At 38.4% G+C, this 21,362-nt stretch overlaps 1 protein-coding gene across 1 annotated transcript; it reads right to left on the bottom strand.

The window, feature by feature from the left end:
* Positions 1 to 589: 589 nt before the first annotated feature.
* On the bottom strand, positions 590 to 14,918 carry LOC308040866 (uncharacterized protein; the record flags this gene model as incomplete). Its single annotated transcript, XM_080345246.1, has 9 exons — positions 590 to 639; positions 1,644 to 1,779; positions 3,273 to 3,363; positions 4,747 to 4,853; positions 10,073 to 10,183; positions 11,913 to 12,034; positions 12,893 to 13,031; positions 14,061 to 14,182; positions 14,861 to 14,918. The coding sequence occupies 8 exons, from the start codon at positions 14,916 to 14,918 to the stop codon at positions 1,663 to 1,665; spliced, it is 867 nt and encodes a 288-aa protein (XP_080201372.1). The 3' UTR covers positions 590 to 639; positions 1,644 to 1,662.
* Positions 14,919 to 21,362: the final 6,444 nt, after the last annotated feature.

Below are 21,362 nucleotides of genomic sequence, written 5' to 3'. Positions count from 1 at the left end.
TCTGGAAGAAGTAAGCAACATTCCAACATCGTGTTTTCTTATCACATGTTAGTAAGGTTATGAAGTAGCCTTTTAAGACCCAGTCAGTTTTCCTTTTATAGCAGTCTATTTATACACTTCAAATTCAGTCACAGCTTCCACTGTACTGTACTGATTACTATAGTGCTCATTTCCTCATTCTGAATTGCACATGAAATTCTTTTCTCATTTTTTATTCTCTCCTTGTTAGATCTTCCAGCCTTGTATTACCTCCAACCCATTGCCTAGCCTCTCCTAGGTTCCCTTTCTAGGGGCATTTGTCTGTAAGTAATCAACAGTTCAGTTACTGTACTTTAATAAAATAAACACTTTAAGAAAAGCTTTCCATCTTTGTTCATTTTTAAATGCATGAAGCATAGAGTCAACACAGTATTTGGGCAACAGTTCAGTATCACTTAAGTTAAAACATCCTCCTCCACTCCAAACAGACCATGAAAAATAAGACTTCTTAAAATTCACTATCCTTTCTACAGCATCATTTACTATGTTAGTGATTGCCTAATTGCCACTGCTCCTTTTTGCCTACAGCATTATTATCAAGTTCACTGACCTGTAAATCATTTGAAGACTGAAATCCAATTTCAAGTTTTCCCATTTGCACTAGACAGAAGTAGTATAGCAAACTTTTTAACAATGCTTCTAAATTCACAACATGGTCTCAAACTTCTGAAGTTAATATTTTTGCACTTGGATTGTTAATGTTTGCTAAAACCCGAAACATCCTTCAGCTGACTAAAAGCTTCACATCCTTAGAATGTTAAATCTAAATATAAATGTGGTGGGCGTATGTGGATCTTTTCTCTCTGAGGAGGTTCTGTTACAAATTTCCAATGTTTTACGCCACCACCAAGCCTCTGCTAAGCTGTGACACCTGTTCAGAATTTTCAGCTTCTTAACCCCTTATTACACTTCCTACCATCCACAGCAAAAGTGCAGGAAGCAGAACAGAATTCTGTTATCCTGAACTTGCTGTATTAATTCTCACTGGCTCCTCGGCATCTTGCGATATTTTACATTAATACCCACTGTAAAGCGCAACTAACTAACAGGAAGGACTTGCTTCTCACAACTAAGGCCAATAGATGCTCTGGTTATCAAGCAGACTCTGGAAAGAAAACCTAAAAATTCCATAGGAGGAACATTAAATATAATAGTGTTAATAATAAATACTATTACTGCTAACAATAAATGGTCTACACAAAATGAACCAGAAAACTAATGTACTGCAGCTTTTAAGTAACATTATGCTAAATGCATTCTTATAATTCACATTAATAATGATTTCCTATTCTTAGGTTTGATATATTTAGCAAACATCATCAGTGCACAATGCTAGTGAACAAAAATTCTTCCAGCATCAGCATGTAGCCACACTTTCTAACATTTCTGCAAAAATTAAACCATAAGGATATCTCCTAGTTAAAAGTAAATATACTCTGTTGAGACAGAATGCCTCCATAAGGAAACTTGTTTCAAAAGACTCCTTTTATTACAAACAACAGATGTGACTCAGATTAATCACAATAAGAATTTTGACCCAATTTATTCACACAAATCAATCCAAATTCATTTTAGACCCAAAATATGTGATATTACAAGGATACTAGTAAATTTTTACAGGTACTAGAGAATCTTGTATAAATGTATTTGTTCAAGTGCTTCTCTGTCAACATCCTTTTCCATGTACACATCATAGTTTAGTTGCACCTCTTCGACCCATTGGCTGAGCTGTATATCTGTCTGAAACAATGAAAACAGATCTTTATATTAACAAACACAGTGCTGAGAAACAGAGCAGGAGTTTCAAGGTCAGTACAACATTAAGAAAGTAAGCCATAACAAGAGAGATTAGTCATTCCAAATTATGTGGCAATGATAATTTCTGGAAATGCCATTTAACTTAAATAGGAGAGAACAGAAATAACTTTAAAAAACTGTCTCAGTCAATAGTCTAGATATTTCGCTAGCATGTTACAACTGCTTCTCTATATGCATTTGTATAAGCCTCAAGCATCCTGAACAGAGGACAACATTCTGACAGAAGTGTTGAGGGAGCAGCTAATTGTACCATGGGAGAATCGCAGGTACTTTCTTGTTTTACACCCAGGGAGTATTGTAGTAAGGCTACAAAGAGCTTCTCAGCTTCTGTGTTAACAACTGCCTTCTCCAAGAAAAAGGTCCAATGATACCATTGCTGCTCCTGAGGCTGAGGATCTATTCCACTCATCAGCATAGAGGCAACAAGTGATTCAGTTTCTCTGAAGCAGACTACCATGGCAAGCAAGCCACTTTGTAAGAAACCTTGTCATGTATGATCAGCATTTTGTGTCCTAACTAAAGCCAGCCCACATAATTTGTTTGGGCATCATACACGTAACAGCTGTAATCTACTGGTGACCTATGGCAGAATGGACACAGAGCAGAGGTTGGTCCACGGGCAGTGGTTACTACTCAGGGAGCAGCAGCAGTGCAGGGCATTTAACCTCTTTGAAAGCTGCACTGTTGTCATGTTTGTTTACAACTGCAATTTAAAGCTATGTCACTGATCCAAGATGCCTGATGGTAATTACCTGGCTAGCTGGGAGGCCACATCTCTCCCTAATCTGTATTCCTAACAACTCATATCAGCATATTACGAGTTGTTCTCTATGCTGACAGCAGGTCAGAAGACAGAGTATCCTCAGGGATGGTCCTTCTTTAACATGTCCCTTTCTGCCACAGGCTTAACAAAACAGTTTGTTGTGTTTCAAGGCAATGTGCAAATGTAGAGCTAAACAGATGAAAAACATTTCAAGGTTTTGCCTCTAGAAGTTTATAAATGCATCTATACTTCCGAAGTTCTACCCCGATCTGTGAAGGAAGTCTGATGGAAATGGATACGATTATCACAAAACTCACCCCATAATATGGCTTTGTTAATGTTTTGTGCGTTTTTTTTTTTTAATTTCACAGCAAAGGTATTGTTCATAATACACAGGATAATACAATGACTCATGCAGGCTACTGATGTAGGCTGGGATTTCCATTTTACAGGTGGGGACAATCAAGAACAGGAAGGTGTGTTGGAGGTGAACCCGGAAATAGAATCTAGAGTCCTACATCTCTTAATCTATGCACAAAATTACATATCCTTCCTCATAGAACACTGGCAAGCAGCTAATCTCAACTACAGAACTGCCACTTTCATAGAAAGAAACAAAAAGTATTGGCTAAAAACAGCTGAGGAAGCTTACCTGGAGCTTTGAGAGCGATTCTTTAAGGCTTGGAACTGTCACCAACAAGGACCCTCTTTTCCTTACATTACAAGCAATAAACTCCCAAGCTCTGAAACATATTTTAAAGTAGGTCACTAATTTTTAGGAAAAACCTCCACATTTGATATAAAATTAATCTAACACTTTTATAGTTTAGTGGCCAGATGTAGACTGATCTTAAAGACTTGCTATACATCCTTACCAGTCACTATTAATATTCAAGCAAATATCTTTGTATGAACAAGATCAACCTTCATATTAAAAAGTGAGGGAATAATATATGGTCTTACAATGTTAGACTCTGTAACATTTTAACTCCAATACAAACATGCACATAATTTTGTATTGTCAACACCTTCACTTTGGACTAGAATTAAACATCAGTATTTGGTCCCTTTAAACCTTTAGTGTTGAAGAAAATCCAGTATCTGAGCACACTGTTTTATTAAGCTTAACAACAAGCTGCTCTTTACATAGGAACTTTGCAGTCGTGACAAAATACTTTACTTAAGACATTAGCAATTGGAGCATTTAAATATAGCCCCCAGCATTTCTTTTTTTTCTGATTTTGCAAGTCAGATCATTTCTCATAGCACAGCAATACAGACTAAAAATAACTGAATTTCCAGCATTCTTCAAATGTCATTTGTCTTCATAGTACCAATGCAATATTAAACCACTGCCCCTGAGTTCTTGAATAATAAAATGAATTCGCAGCCATGTGCCTGGAAACAAATCTCCTGTCAATGTGAAACACCCACTCTGTGTTTCTCCGGTTGATGTTACTGCCTGGTATCAAGGGGAGTAGGACAAGCCTTAGCTGAAACTGCTAGCGAATGTGTGCATCCCAGGCTGTGTGCTGGGATGGTGGAGTCACAGACACCCTTTCTTTTTGACTCCCCATTCTAACAGCACAGTAACTTCAGATGATAAAGTTATTTACGTTTTCAATTGATACTGCTGGATTACCAAAGCTCATCTGTGAGTATCTGTACCTGAAAGAGAAGAACCTTAGCCACACATTTGTTTGCTTCCACATCCTTATGAAGATATATTGGAAACACAGTAATAACCATGTTTTGCAGTGCATCCATATTAAAGCCCTCAGATCCAGAAGTCAGTGACCTTTCTTCTTTCTGAAGATTAAGCTTTAGGCTGATGTAGTAATTTCAGATTCTTTAACAGCAAGATACTATTTTAACAGATCAGTGCAAGGATTCAGGGCAAGGTTTGGGTAAACAAAGCAGCAGTGTTTAGTGGCTTTAACAATAAACAACTGCTGTAACACCCTAGCAGTTAAGTATAACAATTAAGCGTAGGCAGTTTAAAACAATTTCCTTACGTAATTTATGTATGTGACTTCAAAAAGCACAACCTTAAGGTTTTCCATACCTCACAAGGTTACACACACGTTGCCAAAGAAATAGGTAACTTGTTTGGACACATAGCTTACCTGGCCTGTTCCTGTCTGTCAAGAAAATATTCAAAGACATTATTCATTACAACAACATCAGCCTTCTGAAGAAGTGAAGCCTGAGTACAGATGTCTGCGTGAACTACCTGAAGGAGAAAAATTTCACAAGGCATAAATTAATTTAAAAGGCAAATACAGCATTCACATAGCCATGAAGCCTGTCAACCTAGTCAATAAAACTGAAGTGAATAACCAGAATAAGCTTTAAAAAAAATAAACATCATATTTTTCTCCTTTAGTTAAAATCCACAATTAATTGTGTTAAGTGAAATAAACTGCATCTGACTTTTGGTCTAGAACACCGTGTGCCACAAAAGAGATTATGTATGTGATGGCTGTTACATTTTACTTACCTATATTTTATCACAAATGCTCACTGATTTCAGGGAAGGAGCTAAGCTAGCTAAAGCGTTTTTGAGGATATGACATCTCACAGGCTCAGTGGGTTACTGACGGATTATAGCTAGAAAAGACATTGCAGAACCAGGTTTGACAGCTGAATTTTCATGCGATACATTGGGATTGGCAATGCTGGAGAGGTGGAATGCCCAGTGGCACTGGAGAAGAGCAAGTGCTTTACTTTACTACACAATTACCTCTCCAGTCATCATAGGAGTTGGTTTGATTTCATCTACCTTCACCTACCAAAAAATATATTAGCACATCATGTCATTTTCAAGCAGGTGAGATTATAGTGACAGGAGAATATGAATGCTCATTAACACTCTGACAAGATGTGTTTGATTTCCTCTTAAACACAGAGAAATACATCACATCCCAAATCTGAGTAGCAACATAAATTGGAACATCTTTTGAAGGGATAAGGGAGAGAAAGCCAATCTGATTATTACTTGAATTCCACAAATTTTTTTGAAAGTGCATCCCTATATGCTGAAGACTGACAGAAAATCCAAACAACTTTTCTTGCTTGTGTGACCTATTACTAGGTTGTGCTGAGATTCATAGAATAGTTTTGAGTTGGAAGGGACCTTCAAAGCTCATCTAGTCCAACCCTCCTGCAATGAGCAGGGACATCTTCAACTAGATCAGGTTGCTCAGAGCCCTATCCAGCCTTGCCTTGAATGTTTCCAGGGATGGGGGATCTACCACCTCTCCGGCAACCTGTTCCAGTGCCTTACCAACCTCATTGTAAAAAGTTCCTTCCTCGTGTCTAGCCTGAATCTCCACTCTTTTAGTTTAAAACCATTACCCCTTGTACTGTCGTAACACCCCTTGCTAAAGTCTGTCCCCATCCTTCTTATAGGCTCCTTTTAAGTACTGAAAGGCTGCAATAAGGTGTCCCCAAGAGCCCTCTCTTCTCCAGGCTGAACTGCCCCAACTCTCTCAGCCTTTCCCCACAGGAGAGGTGTTCGACCCCTTGGATCATTTTTGTGGCCTCCTCTGTCCCGTTTCCAACAGGTCCATGTCTCTCCTGCACTGAGGGCTCCAGAGCTGGACACAGGACTCCATGTGGAGCCTTCTCAGAGCAGAGCAGAGGGGCAGAATCACCTTCCTCAACCTGCTGGCCATGCTCCTTTTGATGCAGCCCAAGATAAAATTGGCCTTCTGGGCTGCAAGCACACATTGCCAGCTCACATCAGATCTCTTATCCACTAGTACCCCCAATTTTTTCTCTGCAGAGCTGTTCTCAATCCCTTCAGCTCCCAGCCTGTATTGATACTGGGGGTTGCCCTGACCCAGGTACCGGACCTTGCACTTGTCCTTGTTCAACCTCATGAGGTTTGCATGGGCCCACTTCTCAAGCTTATCCAGGTTCCTCTGGGATGGCATCCTGTCCCTCAGGCATGTCAACTGCACCACTCAGCTTGGTGTCATCTGCAAACTTGCTGAGGGTGCACTTGATTCCACTGTCTATGTCACTGATGAAGATACTAAACAGTACTGGTCCCAGTATGGACCCCTGAGGGACACCAGTTGTCACTAGTGTCCATCCAGATATTGTGCCATTGACCACTACTCTTTGGGTGCAACCACCCAATCAGTTCCTCATCCACCAAACAGTCCATCCACCAAATCCATACCTCTGCAATTTAGAAAGAAGGATGTTGTGGGGAACTGTGTCAAAAGCTTTACAGAAGCCCAGACAGACAACATCCATAGCCCTGTATAGGTAGTTATGTACACTAGCCTGATGGATTCAACATTTCACATTTTGTCAATGAACAGATATAAAAAGGAATTCTTAATTCTGGCAGGAAAGCTGTACAGAAAACTAAAAACACTGATCTGTTGAAAAATGTTTTGTCCACTTAACAATATATCCGTATTTGCTGGGAGGGTACATTATGTATTCCTCCTTCTAATGGACACACAAAGTATGCTGTTCTGACTGACGGAGGAAACAGATACTACCAGCCCTGCAATTTGTAAGGGTTCAAGTGCAGCAAAGATGACAGAGTGCCACAGATTATGACCCTGGTTCATGCTATCAGAATGCCTTATAGCAATTGCAAGTATAGCCAAATATTTCAATATCAATAATAACAGAAACAAAACTCTACCATTCATAAGAAATTAGGCATCACAGCATTTCATTCTTGAGAACTATAATCCATGGGTTCTCTGCAAATGCTCCAAATCAGTAAAGCAAACAGCTTTATCTCCTTAAACACATTACCATGCCAAGTTGTTCAACATTGCCTGTAGTGAGTGGAAAGGAAGCAACTGTACCTTACCTAGAACAGACAGGTTAGTGTTCGAAGGCTCTATCTCACTAAGAAGTAGGGACAGTTTAGCTGTCAGAATGGTCAAATTTCTACTTCCACCTCTAGTGTGTGGACATCTGAACTATCTATCCACTAGCTCATGAAAGCTCGAGCTTTTTAAGACAATGAAGACTGGCAATAATTTGTCTTAAAACAGGGCACTGTGAAGTGTAGCATTACAGGAGCTGATAAAGAAGTTCAAGCATGCAGGCAACAGAAAAAGAAGACAGACAACTCAGGCCACTGTCAGCATTCCTAAATACAGTAGGTCCTGGTTGTCAACTTGTGTCATCTGCATAAAGCCACTGCTAACTGTAGATTAAAATGCAAGACCATAAACTGAGGTGGTAGAGATACTGAGGATACAGGCTTGACTGCTGCCCTGTTACACAGGTAACAGCCTTCTGAGGTGGGGCAGGACCGGCACCTGGGAGCAAAACGTGCCTGAGCTCAATCTGCCAGAACTCATGCACCAGAACCCAGATTTACCTGGACTGTAGTGGGATTTGGATCACTATTTCTGAGTGTAAAAAGACACCTTACTTTACCGTCTTACTTTCAAGCAGCAAAAACAACAAAACCACAGAATTTCTGTACAAAAAAAACCCTGAGCAGCAGTCCCTTAACCAAACACAAGTGACTGGTGAACTGTCCCACCAGTGGACTTCTTGCAGCACAAGAAATCATGACTAGCACTAAATTTTCTTAATGCCCTACTAATGGCAGTCCTAATATTTTAAGCCTTAATTCATAAAGATGCTTAAATTGCTGTGAAATATGTGTTTATGTTTCCTTGACTGGAATAACACTTAAAACTTAACTTAAAATTAGTCTGCATTTACGGAGTAGGTGATCATGCTGACTAAAGTGACCTCCCCAAAGACATCCTCATTCCTACTGGGGAATGTGGGGCCACATAAGCACGTGGCTGCACCGGGAGCCAGACCAGGTATTGCTCCAGCCAAAACACCACTGGGCAGCAACTGATTTTAAAATGGCCCTGTTGCTCAATGGAATACACACCAAGCCTTTCATGATTACAGGCAATTTCTGAATTGAGGTCTCAAGTTTCCTAAGATTTGCCTGTTTACTTTCCTCCCAGCATTTAAGTGCTTGCTCAAAAGGCAAAAGATGCTGAGCAATTTTCTATGTACTTTAACAAACCAACTGTTGATAAAAGAAACACAGGTTCGCTCAGAGATCTAGCCACTAAAGATACCACTCCACCCTGCTGTCCTTTGGGAACATGCTCTCATAAAAATTCAGAATATCCTGAAAAAACAATCATTATTTAAGAAGGATCTCTTAAAAGCTTTTCAAATTTGTGTAACAAATTATTATCGGCAACTTGATTCTGACTATTTTTCAGGATGGTAGGTATTGCCAGAGAGTATTCATTTGGGGGTGAAATAAAAATCTAAGATTGAAATGTTCAAAGAAGTGTGATAATAGGAGTCACATGACTAAATTGGCATCTAATGAGACACAAATAGCTAAGTCCTCAGGCACTGCTTTGAAAACATATTATCTTCTTATCTTTATGCCCTGAAATGAATACTTCAGCAGAATTACAAGGTGTGAAGGAAAAACAAAAAGGTTTATAATAAAAAATATACAAGGCTGAAAAGCACAAATACAGATCTCCAGCTCCACTGAATTAACTTGACAGAGTTCCTAACTGCACTTTCAGTCTCATCACAACAAGGTGTTATGAACACAAAACATATGCAAAAAACAAATGTTATGGATAAACTGGAAGCAACTGGGATTGAACTGGGCAACCCAATGATACTGCTTACCCTCTGTTAAATATTTTACATTTATTATTTCTTTCCAGTTTAAAATTGTACTACACCCAGCAGTTTGTGTGACTCCATTGAAGAGCACATGCATACAACACAGGATTAAAGCCAGTATTCTACCCAGCATTTTCTACTTACCAGCTTTTGCTGGTAACAAAATAACCCGTATTCCCCAGGAAGGAAAAAAAAATACATTTTTTTTCTCATTAAAACAGTACTAGTACTAGTAACAGGACAAATGAAATGGTTCCCATAATGACAGACACCACATTGTTTGAAACACATTTTGTTTGTGGATGGCACATAGACACTGACACTTCAAGAAGGAAATATCAACAGCCATAAGTCCTTTAGGTGTTCTTATATGCAAATTTTCAAATCCTACAAACATCTTTCTGCAAATGTTATTGAAACACAAATACTTAGTTTTCTCATTCATGACAGAAACTCTATACACTCAGTTTCACAGAAGTTAGTGACAATAATGTCACTGGTTTCACCGGAAGAAACAGCTAAGATAAATCTGTTTTGCATGAGCCAGTACGTAAGCCCACTCAGGAAAAAGCCTAAGTGATTCAACACACGTTATCATATTTTGATAATTTATCTTTTCCTCGCTGCTATGAGGTTTTTTTCCTAATTCGAAGCCTTTGTTTAGGATCAAAAAAAGCAAAGACAGAAGCTCCTCAGAGTGCTGATTTACCAGGCACTCACATAGACAGAATACCTAGTACACGGTGGTTAAAAATACACACACTAAGCCGTACATTTATTTACCTTTATTCTGTCAATGAACCGGTATTTTGTAATCATCATTTCTTGCAACTGGCAAAAGTCTGCATTCATTTCTACTCCATACAGTTGGGATGCTGAGCTATAAAGATAACCCTACATTAGGAAAAGGAAATTTAGTAACTGTGATACCTCTAAGCTAAGTTCAAAAATTTCAATTAAAATGGAAAAAATAAAACGCAGGTTAAGGTTAAGAAAGCATTTTAAGACAGCAAGTTGAGAAATGTCTTTCGGTGGATGTGACATGTTTTTCAGAGCTAAGCCCCCGATTTAATAAGAGATCCAAAATGACACGTCAAAATAATAAAAAGAAAAGGAAAATTCCAACATCACTTCAATTGCAAAACAGATGTAAAATGGTCTGAGAAGGAAAAAAGCACTACAAAACAAGTTACAAAAATAGTGTGAAAGGAAAAGACTGCACATTTTTCTTCCTTGGGAGAACGGAAGCAGAAAATAGCAAGAGAAAAAAAAAAAACACAACACCAAAACCCACATGAAAGATATACATAGTCAAAGTGAGTGAAAATGGAGGACAACGCACCAGTAATATAGGGGGATATTTTGGTACACAGTCTTTGTCAGCACCTCTAAGTATGGTATTACTGCCATTTTCAGGTGCTTGATACAGGTATATATGAAAAAAAGATAAATTATCCTTTAATAATAAGCCCAAAATAATGGTTCAGTTTTGGACTGAGATTTTGGAAAGTTGTTGGAGATGTTAGGGAAAAAAAAGTACATATTCTTGAGCCTATAGGGCCCTGATGAAAATATAGCTTTGAGTGCCAGTGTCTCCATTGAACACCACAATTACACTTTGCCAACAATGGCAAAGGCAAACAAACAATGCTAAAGATAGAGAACATCTGAGATATCTATATATACTACAATCTAATTAATAATGTTTTCCAAAACCAGTCAGCTCAGAGAGTAGAAAAGCACCTGGTGAAGGCGAAGTCACCCCTCCTCCAATACAAGCAAAGAACATTATTAAAAAGGCAAACTAATTTTTAAGACGTTTCCCTTGCTTTATTTGAGACTATCTTCTGCTATAACCATACAAGCATTTAAGTAGTTCAAAACAACTTCAGGCTAGCAAAAGTGTTACCATTTAAGGACCCAATGCTGCAAATATTTAGAAATGGGAGTAACTTTCCTCATTTGAGTAGTCCCAAAATTAGATTATTCAGATGAGTAAAATTACATGCTCAACTGTTTCCAAGATTGAGCCCTAAACAGCCATTGACTTTTGTAAGAAAGTTGTAATGTGTGTTTTGCATTGCTGTTGGCCATATGTTGCACCAGCCATGCCAAAAGCAATCAAAATTGCACTCAAGTTTCTCGATGAAGTATTTTATGTGCATTTTAAAATGCAGAGCAGGACAATATGTTTTTGGAGACAAATTCATATCAAAGTCTTCCTTTGGATAATTTAACAGTCTGTCAGCTTCATAAAGGAGTTTAACATAACTAATCTATATACTATATATATACATGGTCAAGGCATAGAGGACAAACTTACTTATGAAGGAGAGACTGAGCAGGAACTAGCAAAAGAGCAGCATGTGTGACAGCAATATGCTACTCTGTTGGACAACAGACTTTTCCTCTCCATAAGCAAGATCATTTGTATTCCCTCTTGTGAGGAACAGAACAAGAACTGAAATCACTAGTAAACAGAACTCGATATTGTTCAGAGAGCCAGATCAGAGCTGTCTCTCAGAATGACCCATCCAAGAGGGAGTAGCGAGAGTAGGTAGTCAGAGAAGAGGGAAAATGTTTGTCACAGTAATAAAATACGAATTCCTGTGCTGGAAGTTACCGCAAATAGCACTGCACCAAGCCTGGAGCCAACGTCAACCACTACCTTTCCTGTCAGGTCAGGCAGTACATGTTGATAAAGAAACTTCAGTTCCATGAGGGAAAAGGAATGCGAAATAAACTCTGGGAAATAAGAACAGAACAAAGGTGTTGGGTGGGCAGTACTAACTACTGTGTTATTAACCAACGAAATATTAATCTGAAGAGTTATATCATTAAAAATTTGCATGCTTTCTTGCCTGCACTAGTGTTGGAGACCCTGGAAAACCAGGGTTTGAAGACTGGAGGTACCCTGCCAAGTAGTCTGTCCAAGTCTGGGGATTCCTTCCCTTACATGGAGAATTTTGAAATCCTTCATGAAACTGAGTTACCTTTTCTACACAGTGACATATATTAAAGAATACAAATCAAAGTAACTTGGAATTGTTTAAATGAAAAAGGAAACATAGTACCTAAGGTTCAACACAATTCACGCAAACCTTTTTATGGGCAGACATATTAATAGCTTGAATTTCAACTCCATGGTTTTAAGGAATGGAATGTTCTCCATATAAGCCATCCCTCCTTCAATGCCCATGCTATACTGGCAACGGCACTGATCTGCACCACATCACACATAAGCTTTAAGACAGATGGTGCTTCCTCCTGCTTTTCAGTGTGCAAGAGGAGACTGAGGCTACTGCATGGAGCCCTACAGTATTGTCTTCCTCTTGCATCTTCCTTTTCAGTGGTACATAGCCCTGCCTCTTCCCTGCCCAGTTTTTGTGGGCAACTAGTGTCACTCATACACTGCAATTTAATTCAACTTACGTGTGTAGGAGTCTTCTTCCATTGGTTATGGGAAATAATTCTGGCCTGTGTATTGCGCCAGCCTGGACAAAGTCCTCCATCAGCTGCATGTTGTGTTGTCCAGCTGAGTCACTGCACAAACCAGTTCAGTTAAACTGAATTTGTTCCTTGTGTTCCCAAAAGAGCACTTACCTAAAGGTGCAGTCTTGTATGAGCCACACTCTGTGCAGTAGCTCCTACTCATTTTCCCCTCCTCACACAATGAATCAACAAAATCATCATCATAAAGGAATGCATCAACATGAATCATGGGCAGTGGATGTTGGTGTATCTGAGAAGAGGAACAAAACCCAGGAAAGACATAACCAAATCTCCTAATTTCACACTGTTACACATTTAATTGTCCCACCACCCTACCGGTCAAAAATCCCTGAGATGCAAGTTTTTCCCAACTCAAAAGTTACAAATCAAAATTAAACCATAGAAATCCTGCATGTAAACCAGATCATCAGATTCCACTGTAATAACCAGTAAGTGGAAGTTGACAAAGGAAAGCAAGCTAATTTTGATAGCTGAGTAGGAGACATGACACAAATTTTGTCTCCTTACTGCTTGCTTGGAGAATGTTACTTAAATTTAGGAGAAAGGGCAATTTTGCTTCTCAGCCTCAAGAATCTGATTATTTTATCTTCATGTCTTATGCCCCAATCTAGAAACACCCCTGATTAACACGGCTGTCATTTTCAATCAAAAGCGTGCCAGTTGGGATGCTTGCTTTCTCATCATTTTAAGGGGTATAATCTTCATCCTCCTCTTTCTTCCCTCTCCCAGGCTTGCTAAATGCGAGCAATCCACTCTTCCCATTTAAGAGCCATACACCACTTTTCTGGGAAATGCATTAACTTTCCACCTATACTGACAGCTCAAGAAGAAAAGGTGCTCTCCCCTCCCACAGGACTCACATCCCACCTCTTTCTGAGCCATCAGGATCTGAAAAGAGCTGGAAGTAATTTCTGGGCTGCCCACATATGGCAACAGTGAAACACTGGCCCTGTACTTCTATTTTCTTTAAGGGAGCTGTTAGAGTCTATTATGGAGCTAGCATCAAGAATCACTGTGACAGGTGCCATACCACACAGAATGAAAGCTATGCCAAACTTACGATCAAAGTATTAAGAACTATGAAGCAACTTTCTCAGGGTCACACAATCATGCAGCAACAAACCTGAGAAACAATCTGAGATTTCCTGTACCCAAATCAAGTGCTCATTCTCTATTATGTACTACTAAAACTGAAATCAGCATAGTCCCCAAATAAATGATGTGGTTCAGCAAAAGGAGGCCATAACAATTAGCTTACTCTCTGAACAGCTTGATGTTCTGAATTAAACATTGCCTCGATGGGTAAATGATTCCGCAAATCTTCAGCGATATTTTTGAGCATAACATCGTTGTTGCTCACCACAAGCTCATCGAAGTCACCTATAAATCAAGACAAAAAAAGCCTCCTGAACAGTCATATGTAGATCATATGGACTAAATGATGACCAGTACAATACAGTTGCAAGACATAAACAATACCAGATGGATAAGGTTTTTATTTGAAATGCACTTTTCAGCTTTTGTTAGCTTTTCGAGCCAATGACAGATTTGGATTGTAATAACTTTGCCACTTAAAATAAATGTAGTGCTTTTTTGAAATCTCAAATTATTTTCATATTTATAAACTTATAACTCACATATGAGGGTCTGGGCTGCCACCAAAGTGACACTGTTTCAGCTTACAACATAAAAAGATCAAAGATGTTTTTGAACTATTGGAGAAATTACAAAACTCATAGTTGCCTGAATGCAGGCTTTTTTTTTTTTTAATACAAGTTTCTTTTTATACATACCATCTCCCTAATAAAGTGGTTACTAAAAAAAATCAGCGATAATGCACACAGTTCAACAGTTCAACTTACAATACATTTTACATGACTTAAACTACCAAAATATTTTAAATGTGAAAGAAAATAGGAATGGATATAAACCAATACATTTTTGTAAAGCCACACTGTAAATTCTTGCTATTTTTTTCCATTATATCCCTGCATTATTTTAACACCTCTTTTTTAAGACATCTAGAAAAAAGACTGAGAGGGAACCTTGGGAAGTCACCAATCCTTTCTTCTTCCAAGGCTGAATCAATCGAAGTGTCACTACTTCTCTGAACCATTCTTTTAAAAAATATTGTTAACACTGGAGACTCCACAACCTCATTTAGCAATGTATTCCAGTGTTTGACTCCACTTCCTATTATGAAAGAATACTTTTCTTAATAACTGATGCAGATTTCCTCTGCCACAATTTAAACTCAGTATTCCCTGTCCCGCTTGCAATGGAAATAGGAAAGTTTGTTCCAGTCCTGTATATTGCAACACGTTTGCCCTCTCCTACTCACCCTTTCTGGTTTGTTCCTTGTTCTATTTAGATGGCCACCATGTTGGGCAGGGAGTGTGGTTTTTACATATGCATATATCACTCATCAAAAGAAGATCTAACATGCTACAAGATTCTCTGTACTAATATACTTAACCTTTCCTGTGGAACACAGGCAGTGCTAGAAACAGTGAGAAATTTTAAGGCTAGTGTAAGAAACAGAGACCAGCTAAACTTTTAACTATGAAATGCTTCTAAAATACTTTTTGCTTAAGCACTGTAGCAAGAAAAATATGATTAAAGAAACCCTCATTCATTAGTGCAAGAAACTCTCTTCTTAGCGTATAAATGTAAACGGTTCTTTCAACACATCCCCAAACTGACTCCAACTGATAATCCTGAATCCCCCATAGTAAGCAGCAGAAACTTTAAATCACATGGATTCCATTAGCATATATTTGGCTATTTATTAAATGTATGTATAGCAGTAACGCTTCAAGGCCCTGATGGGCACAATACCAGTGGTAGTTGTTATAAGACAGGAAGACAATTTACTGTTCCCAAAACCTCACAGTTAAGTTCTCCAGAACCTCAGCTCTGAAAGAGATGCAGACTTTGCACTGAGGAACACGGGAGGGACAGAGGCGGTGGCCGCAACAGCAGCAGCATGAACAACACAACAGGTGCAAGGCAGGAGCTCCAGTTTGTCAGCATTTTAATGTGAAACCTCTAATGAGCACCCATCTTCTGTTAATCTTGTGGTCCATCCAACAACTTGCAGATTTGTTATGAACATCCTAGAAGCAGTGAGAGATTTTTCTCATCAGCTCAGGGAATATTTGTATGTATGTGACACAGCACAGAAGCAAACCCAGAGATGATGGGAAGGGAATGTGTACAGATTTAACTGTTACTTACATGGGGCCGTCAGCACCACGACAGGCCCTCAGAGTGCAAAGGAGCCAGAGTTTGATGAGGTGGATAACATCTGAGGAAGCAAGACGGAGAAAAATTGTGCTACAGACAGAACTAGAGTGTAGAAAGCTGATATTAGCAGCTGTACAGACCAGTGCCTGTGGGTAATAAGCCCCTACATCTGGCACATGCTTTAAAACAATACTATTACTATGCAAGAGAGCTCATCCAGCTGTTATACTGCCTGTTAAGAGTATCAAATTCATATATAGCATTTAATGAAATGCAGGAAGTGCTCACAGACCACCAGGCCTGCCACATCACACTGTAAATGCAGTACTGCAGCTCCCTTTCTCCCAGGGCAGGTATGATCTGCTTCCTCATGGCCTGGGTGACCTTTTCTGGCCACCAATAGCAGTGGACAGCTCTCTAGGGTCTTCAGTGTCCCAGCTCTATAGCAGCAAAGAGGTTACTTTCAGAAGGAGACGGGTAGCACATCATCTTCCTCAGAAGCAGAACATCCCTTCCCTGCCTTGACTTCCATTTGTACAATACTTGTCACTGGCCATCTTGCATGGGGCCCTCTGAGCTCTTCTTAAAAAACAAAGTACAACACACAAGAGTTCTTGTGGATGCTCTGTATGAAGCAGGTCCTAAGGAAAATCTTATAATACATCTGCAACTCAAATGCAAAACTGTTGAACCACAGATACTGAAAAATAAATGATGAATGGAAATGCTCCTTCCCAACTACCAGTTAACACTGCAAAGCATAAGCATGCAGGAACAAAAAAACAGAGGAGGTTTGAAAACCCTCTTTCTGAGATGACAAAATGGCAGCTGCAGTAGAATTTGTGGAGGCAATACTGCGCTTGCATGTATAGTCTGTGACTGAGCTCAGACGGGGAGAGTCGCCTCATTCCTGTCAAAGCAAGAAACAGTAACAGCTACTACAATAACTAATTTACTTTTGCAGTATGTAAATATTTATAGATTGCATCAAGTAGAGAACACAGGTGCCAAATATGAAAATATGCATTTCTCGTGGTACGGTTTTATCAACTCCACCCTTGTGTTTAACAAATTGTTTGCTCTTGAGAATCTCAGTATCACCTTACAAGGATCTTCAAAGAAGAAACAAAAATTTTAAAACTATGTTTGATTTTAATGCCTGTTATAGATATATGAAATGGAGAGTGTGCAAGCTAACCCCTGTGTTCATTGAACAGACAACTAACTAACTAGGAAAGAACCATACAGTTCAAGAAATACTGCAAGATGAATCACAACCATCTGTTTATGGAGGAAGTCTAAGTGCATAGTGTTTGTATTTTACTTCAAAAACCGGTTCCACTGGATCCACTCAACATGCGTTTATAAATTTAATTAACACATTGCAAAAAGCCTCATTAACACCCTGGTACAGCTCAGCCTTTCTATGGCAAATATAACACAAGCTAAGAAAACATCACAAAGCCTCACACTGGAGAGAGAACACCGTTATACCAACATCTAAACATCTTGGCCCTGTGAAATACATGACTGAAGACAAGAAATGTATGATTTCTAAATGACAACTGAAGATTACATGTCACGTGGAAAGAAAAGGATTTAGCAAAGGCCACCATAACAACAAGCACCTTATGGTATTCCAGATATATATTCAGACACACAGAAGTTAAAAGAAAATCTTAACATCCATGTTACTTTAATATGAGGTTAATTTAATCATTCAGTGTGTTTTAATGACACCGAACAAACAGGTCAAGGAGGAAGCCCCACATCTCTAAAACCTTACTATCTCCTTTTTTGGCTAAACAATTTGAGAAGCAATCTGTAACCTCAGTATACGAACTTCTTCAGGAACTCTATTTCTATCCCTAAGCACACACAGAAACTGGTAGAAAGTAATAAGGTTTTTCCAATAGGAATATAACCAGAGTTTATTTTATTAGTTAAGTCTTTTACATTCATAAATTGAAAGAAGCTTCAAAGTTAAATTTTAAACAAAGTAAGTCACATACCTATTTTACAATCACTAGTTCTTGCCACCATTATTAAGTTTCGGTGACTAACAACTTAGAAGTACTTGGTATTCTTGAGACCTCTCTCAAAGCAGTATCATTTGTCACAACAAAGGAAATTAATGCCAATTCCCGAAGTTGGTGATTCATCATATTACAGGTAACATCCCATTTTGGTTTACCAAACAGCAGAGTAGTGGAAAAGATTTTTGGTATGGCATAATTTTAACACATTCCAGTTAACATATCTCTGCAATGCTATTTTGATCTCTTCTGAAAGGATATTTCCAATTTGGATAGGAAGCCTAGCACTAAATTCTAAATTGCTTTTCCGCATACACACAAAAATTACATACTATGTCTGTTACATTGCAGAAACCCATGCTTTCACCCTTTTAAAGAGACTCGTTCCACCTGCAGTGACAATAGTACTGAAAGGAAACATTAAAGATCATTTTCTGCAAAAGAGTAAAGTTTTTTCTTATACTATTTCCTATTCTTGTCTTGTGAAAATCATCATCCCATAATTTTACCCATCAGGTCTAGGAACACAATAACACCTAGGTAACAAAGTACATAATAGAAAAAGCTGGACAAACTTGATCTGTTCCTAAGAGTAGGATGAGAAAAAGTTTCTTCTCCATATGCAGAATACTGTACTAAAGCAGCATGTCCAGCATGGTCTGCTTAATTTCGTCAGATACTCCTCCCTTGCTGCCTGTTAAAAGCACTGACTGCCCTCAACTTTCATATCACAAGACTATGTCCTACACCAGTCTCTTAAAAAGCTGGTTTGCTCCCAATACAAGTGAATCCACTTTAAAAAAAAAAAGTACTTAATTATATATTGTTTATCCTTAACTTAGAGGATTTGCAACGGTTTATTATTTAATGACTGATTAATACATCACTGTATGAATAATCAGCAATTCAGACATCACTTTGAAATCTTAGCTTTATATCTAAATGTTCATAATGAAACGTACAGAACTAAAAAAGTTTGTAAGACTGTTTCATTTTACTGTTATATGGCTGAAAAAAATAAAAGCTAGTACTAGAATAGTCACTTTTAGCTCTGTGAAAAATATCTTTTAAAATCTATCTTAAGACTGCAACTGTATATGAAAAAGCATAAAGGGTCTTCTTCTCACCTTATCTGTGCTTCACTGACATGAATTGAGAGTCGGGGTTTTGTAATCTGCATTAAAGCTCTAAGTACAGCTGAAGAGTTTGTAGCTGCCAGTAAGCAGAACGGTTTGGAGACTTCAATCTCAAAATTGAAATAAGGATTCCTGCATTGACTTCCTCCGATTCCTGTATCTCTGTTCATGTATACAAATAGCTTGATCAATTCTGCTTTCACTGCTTTTCTTCTCCACCACCCATTCTTACCAAATGCAACCTCTCCTGCTACTGAAAATTCTTAAGAGTTTGGGAAGCGGAGGAGTGAAAGGGAATATGACCATGCATACATTTATATAGAAGCTACATATCAAATGCTGGGACTCAACTGAAGGGGATCTTTAGGGGGCGTTCCCCAAGTGGTTTGAATTAGCTCTTGGGCTTCACCCAAGTTTTCTTAGCCAGATCTTCTGGAACATGGTTATTATAGAAGGATATTAATGCATTAATCATCCTATTATAAAAAAAGTTCAGTTAAGACACCAGAGGTTCCTGTTATTCTTTCCAATTCTTATTATTTCGTTTTCTTTGAGATCTAAGACTAACTCAAAAGAAAAGCTGGAATGCAAGTCACCGTGAAATGACGTACATTTCACTGCAGTGTGTGGGAAGAGCTGGCTGATTGCGAAACAGCAAAGCAGTGTTGCTAAGCAGCTGCCTTAAAACAGTAATGTCTTCTCCCATCATAGGTAAAGATTTGGAATTTCTAAAATTTATAATACCACCCTCCCCTCCAAAAAAAAAAAAAAAAAAAAAAAAAAAGCATGACTGGTTATTTTGTTCTGTATTCGCACAAAGAAGAAAACGAATAGCATTTTGCATACACTTACATTCCTGTAATTACTAAGGAAGACTAGTCAGAAATCATTAGAGTGAGAACATGTTCAGTGGTCTCTCAGTTCCACATACATAAGAGTCTTTACTTTAGATAAAACTAACTTGCTTGACTATAAATAATTTGGCTCTTCCATGGAAAAGTTTCTCAATAACATTCCATGCATACAGTATGCGAGTCAGAAAACGCCAACTAAGTTAAATTAATAATTAAGGCTGTCCTTGTGACAACACTAATCCTAAAGGGCAATTACTATATGCAGGGCTTTACTCTAAGGCTGCATGTATACTTCACTTGAGAGACGCGTGAAGAAGGAAAAAAGCCTGACTATAGCTAATACTGGAATCACGCCTAGTCCTCCTCAGCTGGAAGTAAAACTATAAGCTCCATGTCTTGACAGAAACAGGAATAGGATGACAGTAGGAGGTGGGGGGGAACCCACACACCACAGAACAACTTCTCTGAGGATGGCATTTTGTTTCCATTTATCATATCCTTGTTTGCTTACAGATTTTTCATTCAGAATATGATCCCCCTATCCCTACAACTTTTTTTCTTCTGTTCATCAGAGGCTTGTTTCTTTCCTACATCTGTATTGCCGAAGACTAAGCTTTTTTTTCTGTGTGGTACAGAGATCCGGTAATTTTTTAGCATCTCCCATAAAACTGTTTTCTGTCTGCATAGAGAACCTCAAATTTCCTAGCAGTATCCAGGGTATGGGAGCAAAAACCTCAGTACCAGCTCCTCAGCATCCTCTGTCCCACCAGTATTAATTATTACAGCACTATCTAGGTGTTAAAATGGGCAGTATAATTACTCAAACACAACAATTCTAAGGGGACCCCCCCCCCCCCATTTGGAACCTGATCTACACTTCAGCTTGTATCTTAATCATGAAGAGTAAATATGAAGAATATATATTTCCTTTAACTGAAAGACATAGGCATGGATCTGGAACATTAAAAATCAGAAAAAAATACTTGAGAGATCATAATGTAACAAAGGCTAGGAATCACAGCATACTTGTCTTTCAAAGAAATCATCTATCTATAAGAATTATTGCAAGCTGTAGCATAAAACCAAAAATTTTTAAAGTTATTCACTGACAAAGGATTTTTGCAAGTCTACGTGACATGCCATTGGCAAGAAATTTCTATGACAGAGGTAAAGCTCTATCATAGAATTGAAGTGGAGAAAATAGTAAGTATGTGTTTCCTAACTTAAACAGTTTTGCATTTTCAAGTTTCACTAGTAAGTTCCCATGTGCTTTACTGTATTTTTAAAG

Source organism: Nesoenas mayeri (assembly GCF_963082525.1).
Source record: "Nesoenas mayeri genome assembly, chromosome: 5".
NCBI classification, from domain to species: domain Eukaryota; kingdom Metazoa; phylum Chordata; class Aves; order Columbiformes; family Columbidae; genus Nesoenas; species Nesoenas mayeri.
The sequence above is the reverse complement of the archived record's forward strand: the minus strand, read 5'-3'. Positions and strand labels throughout refer to the sequence as shown.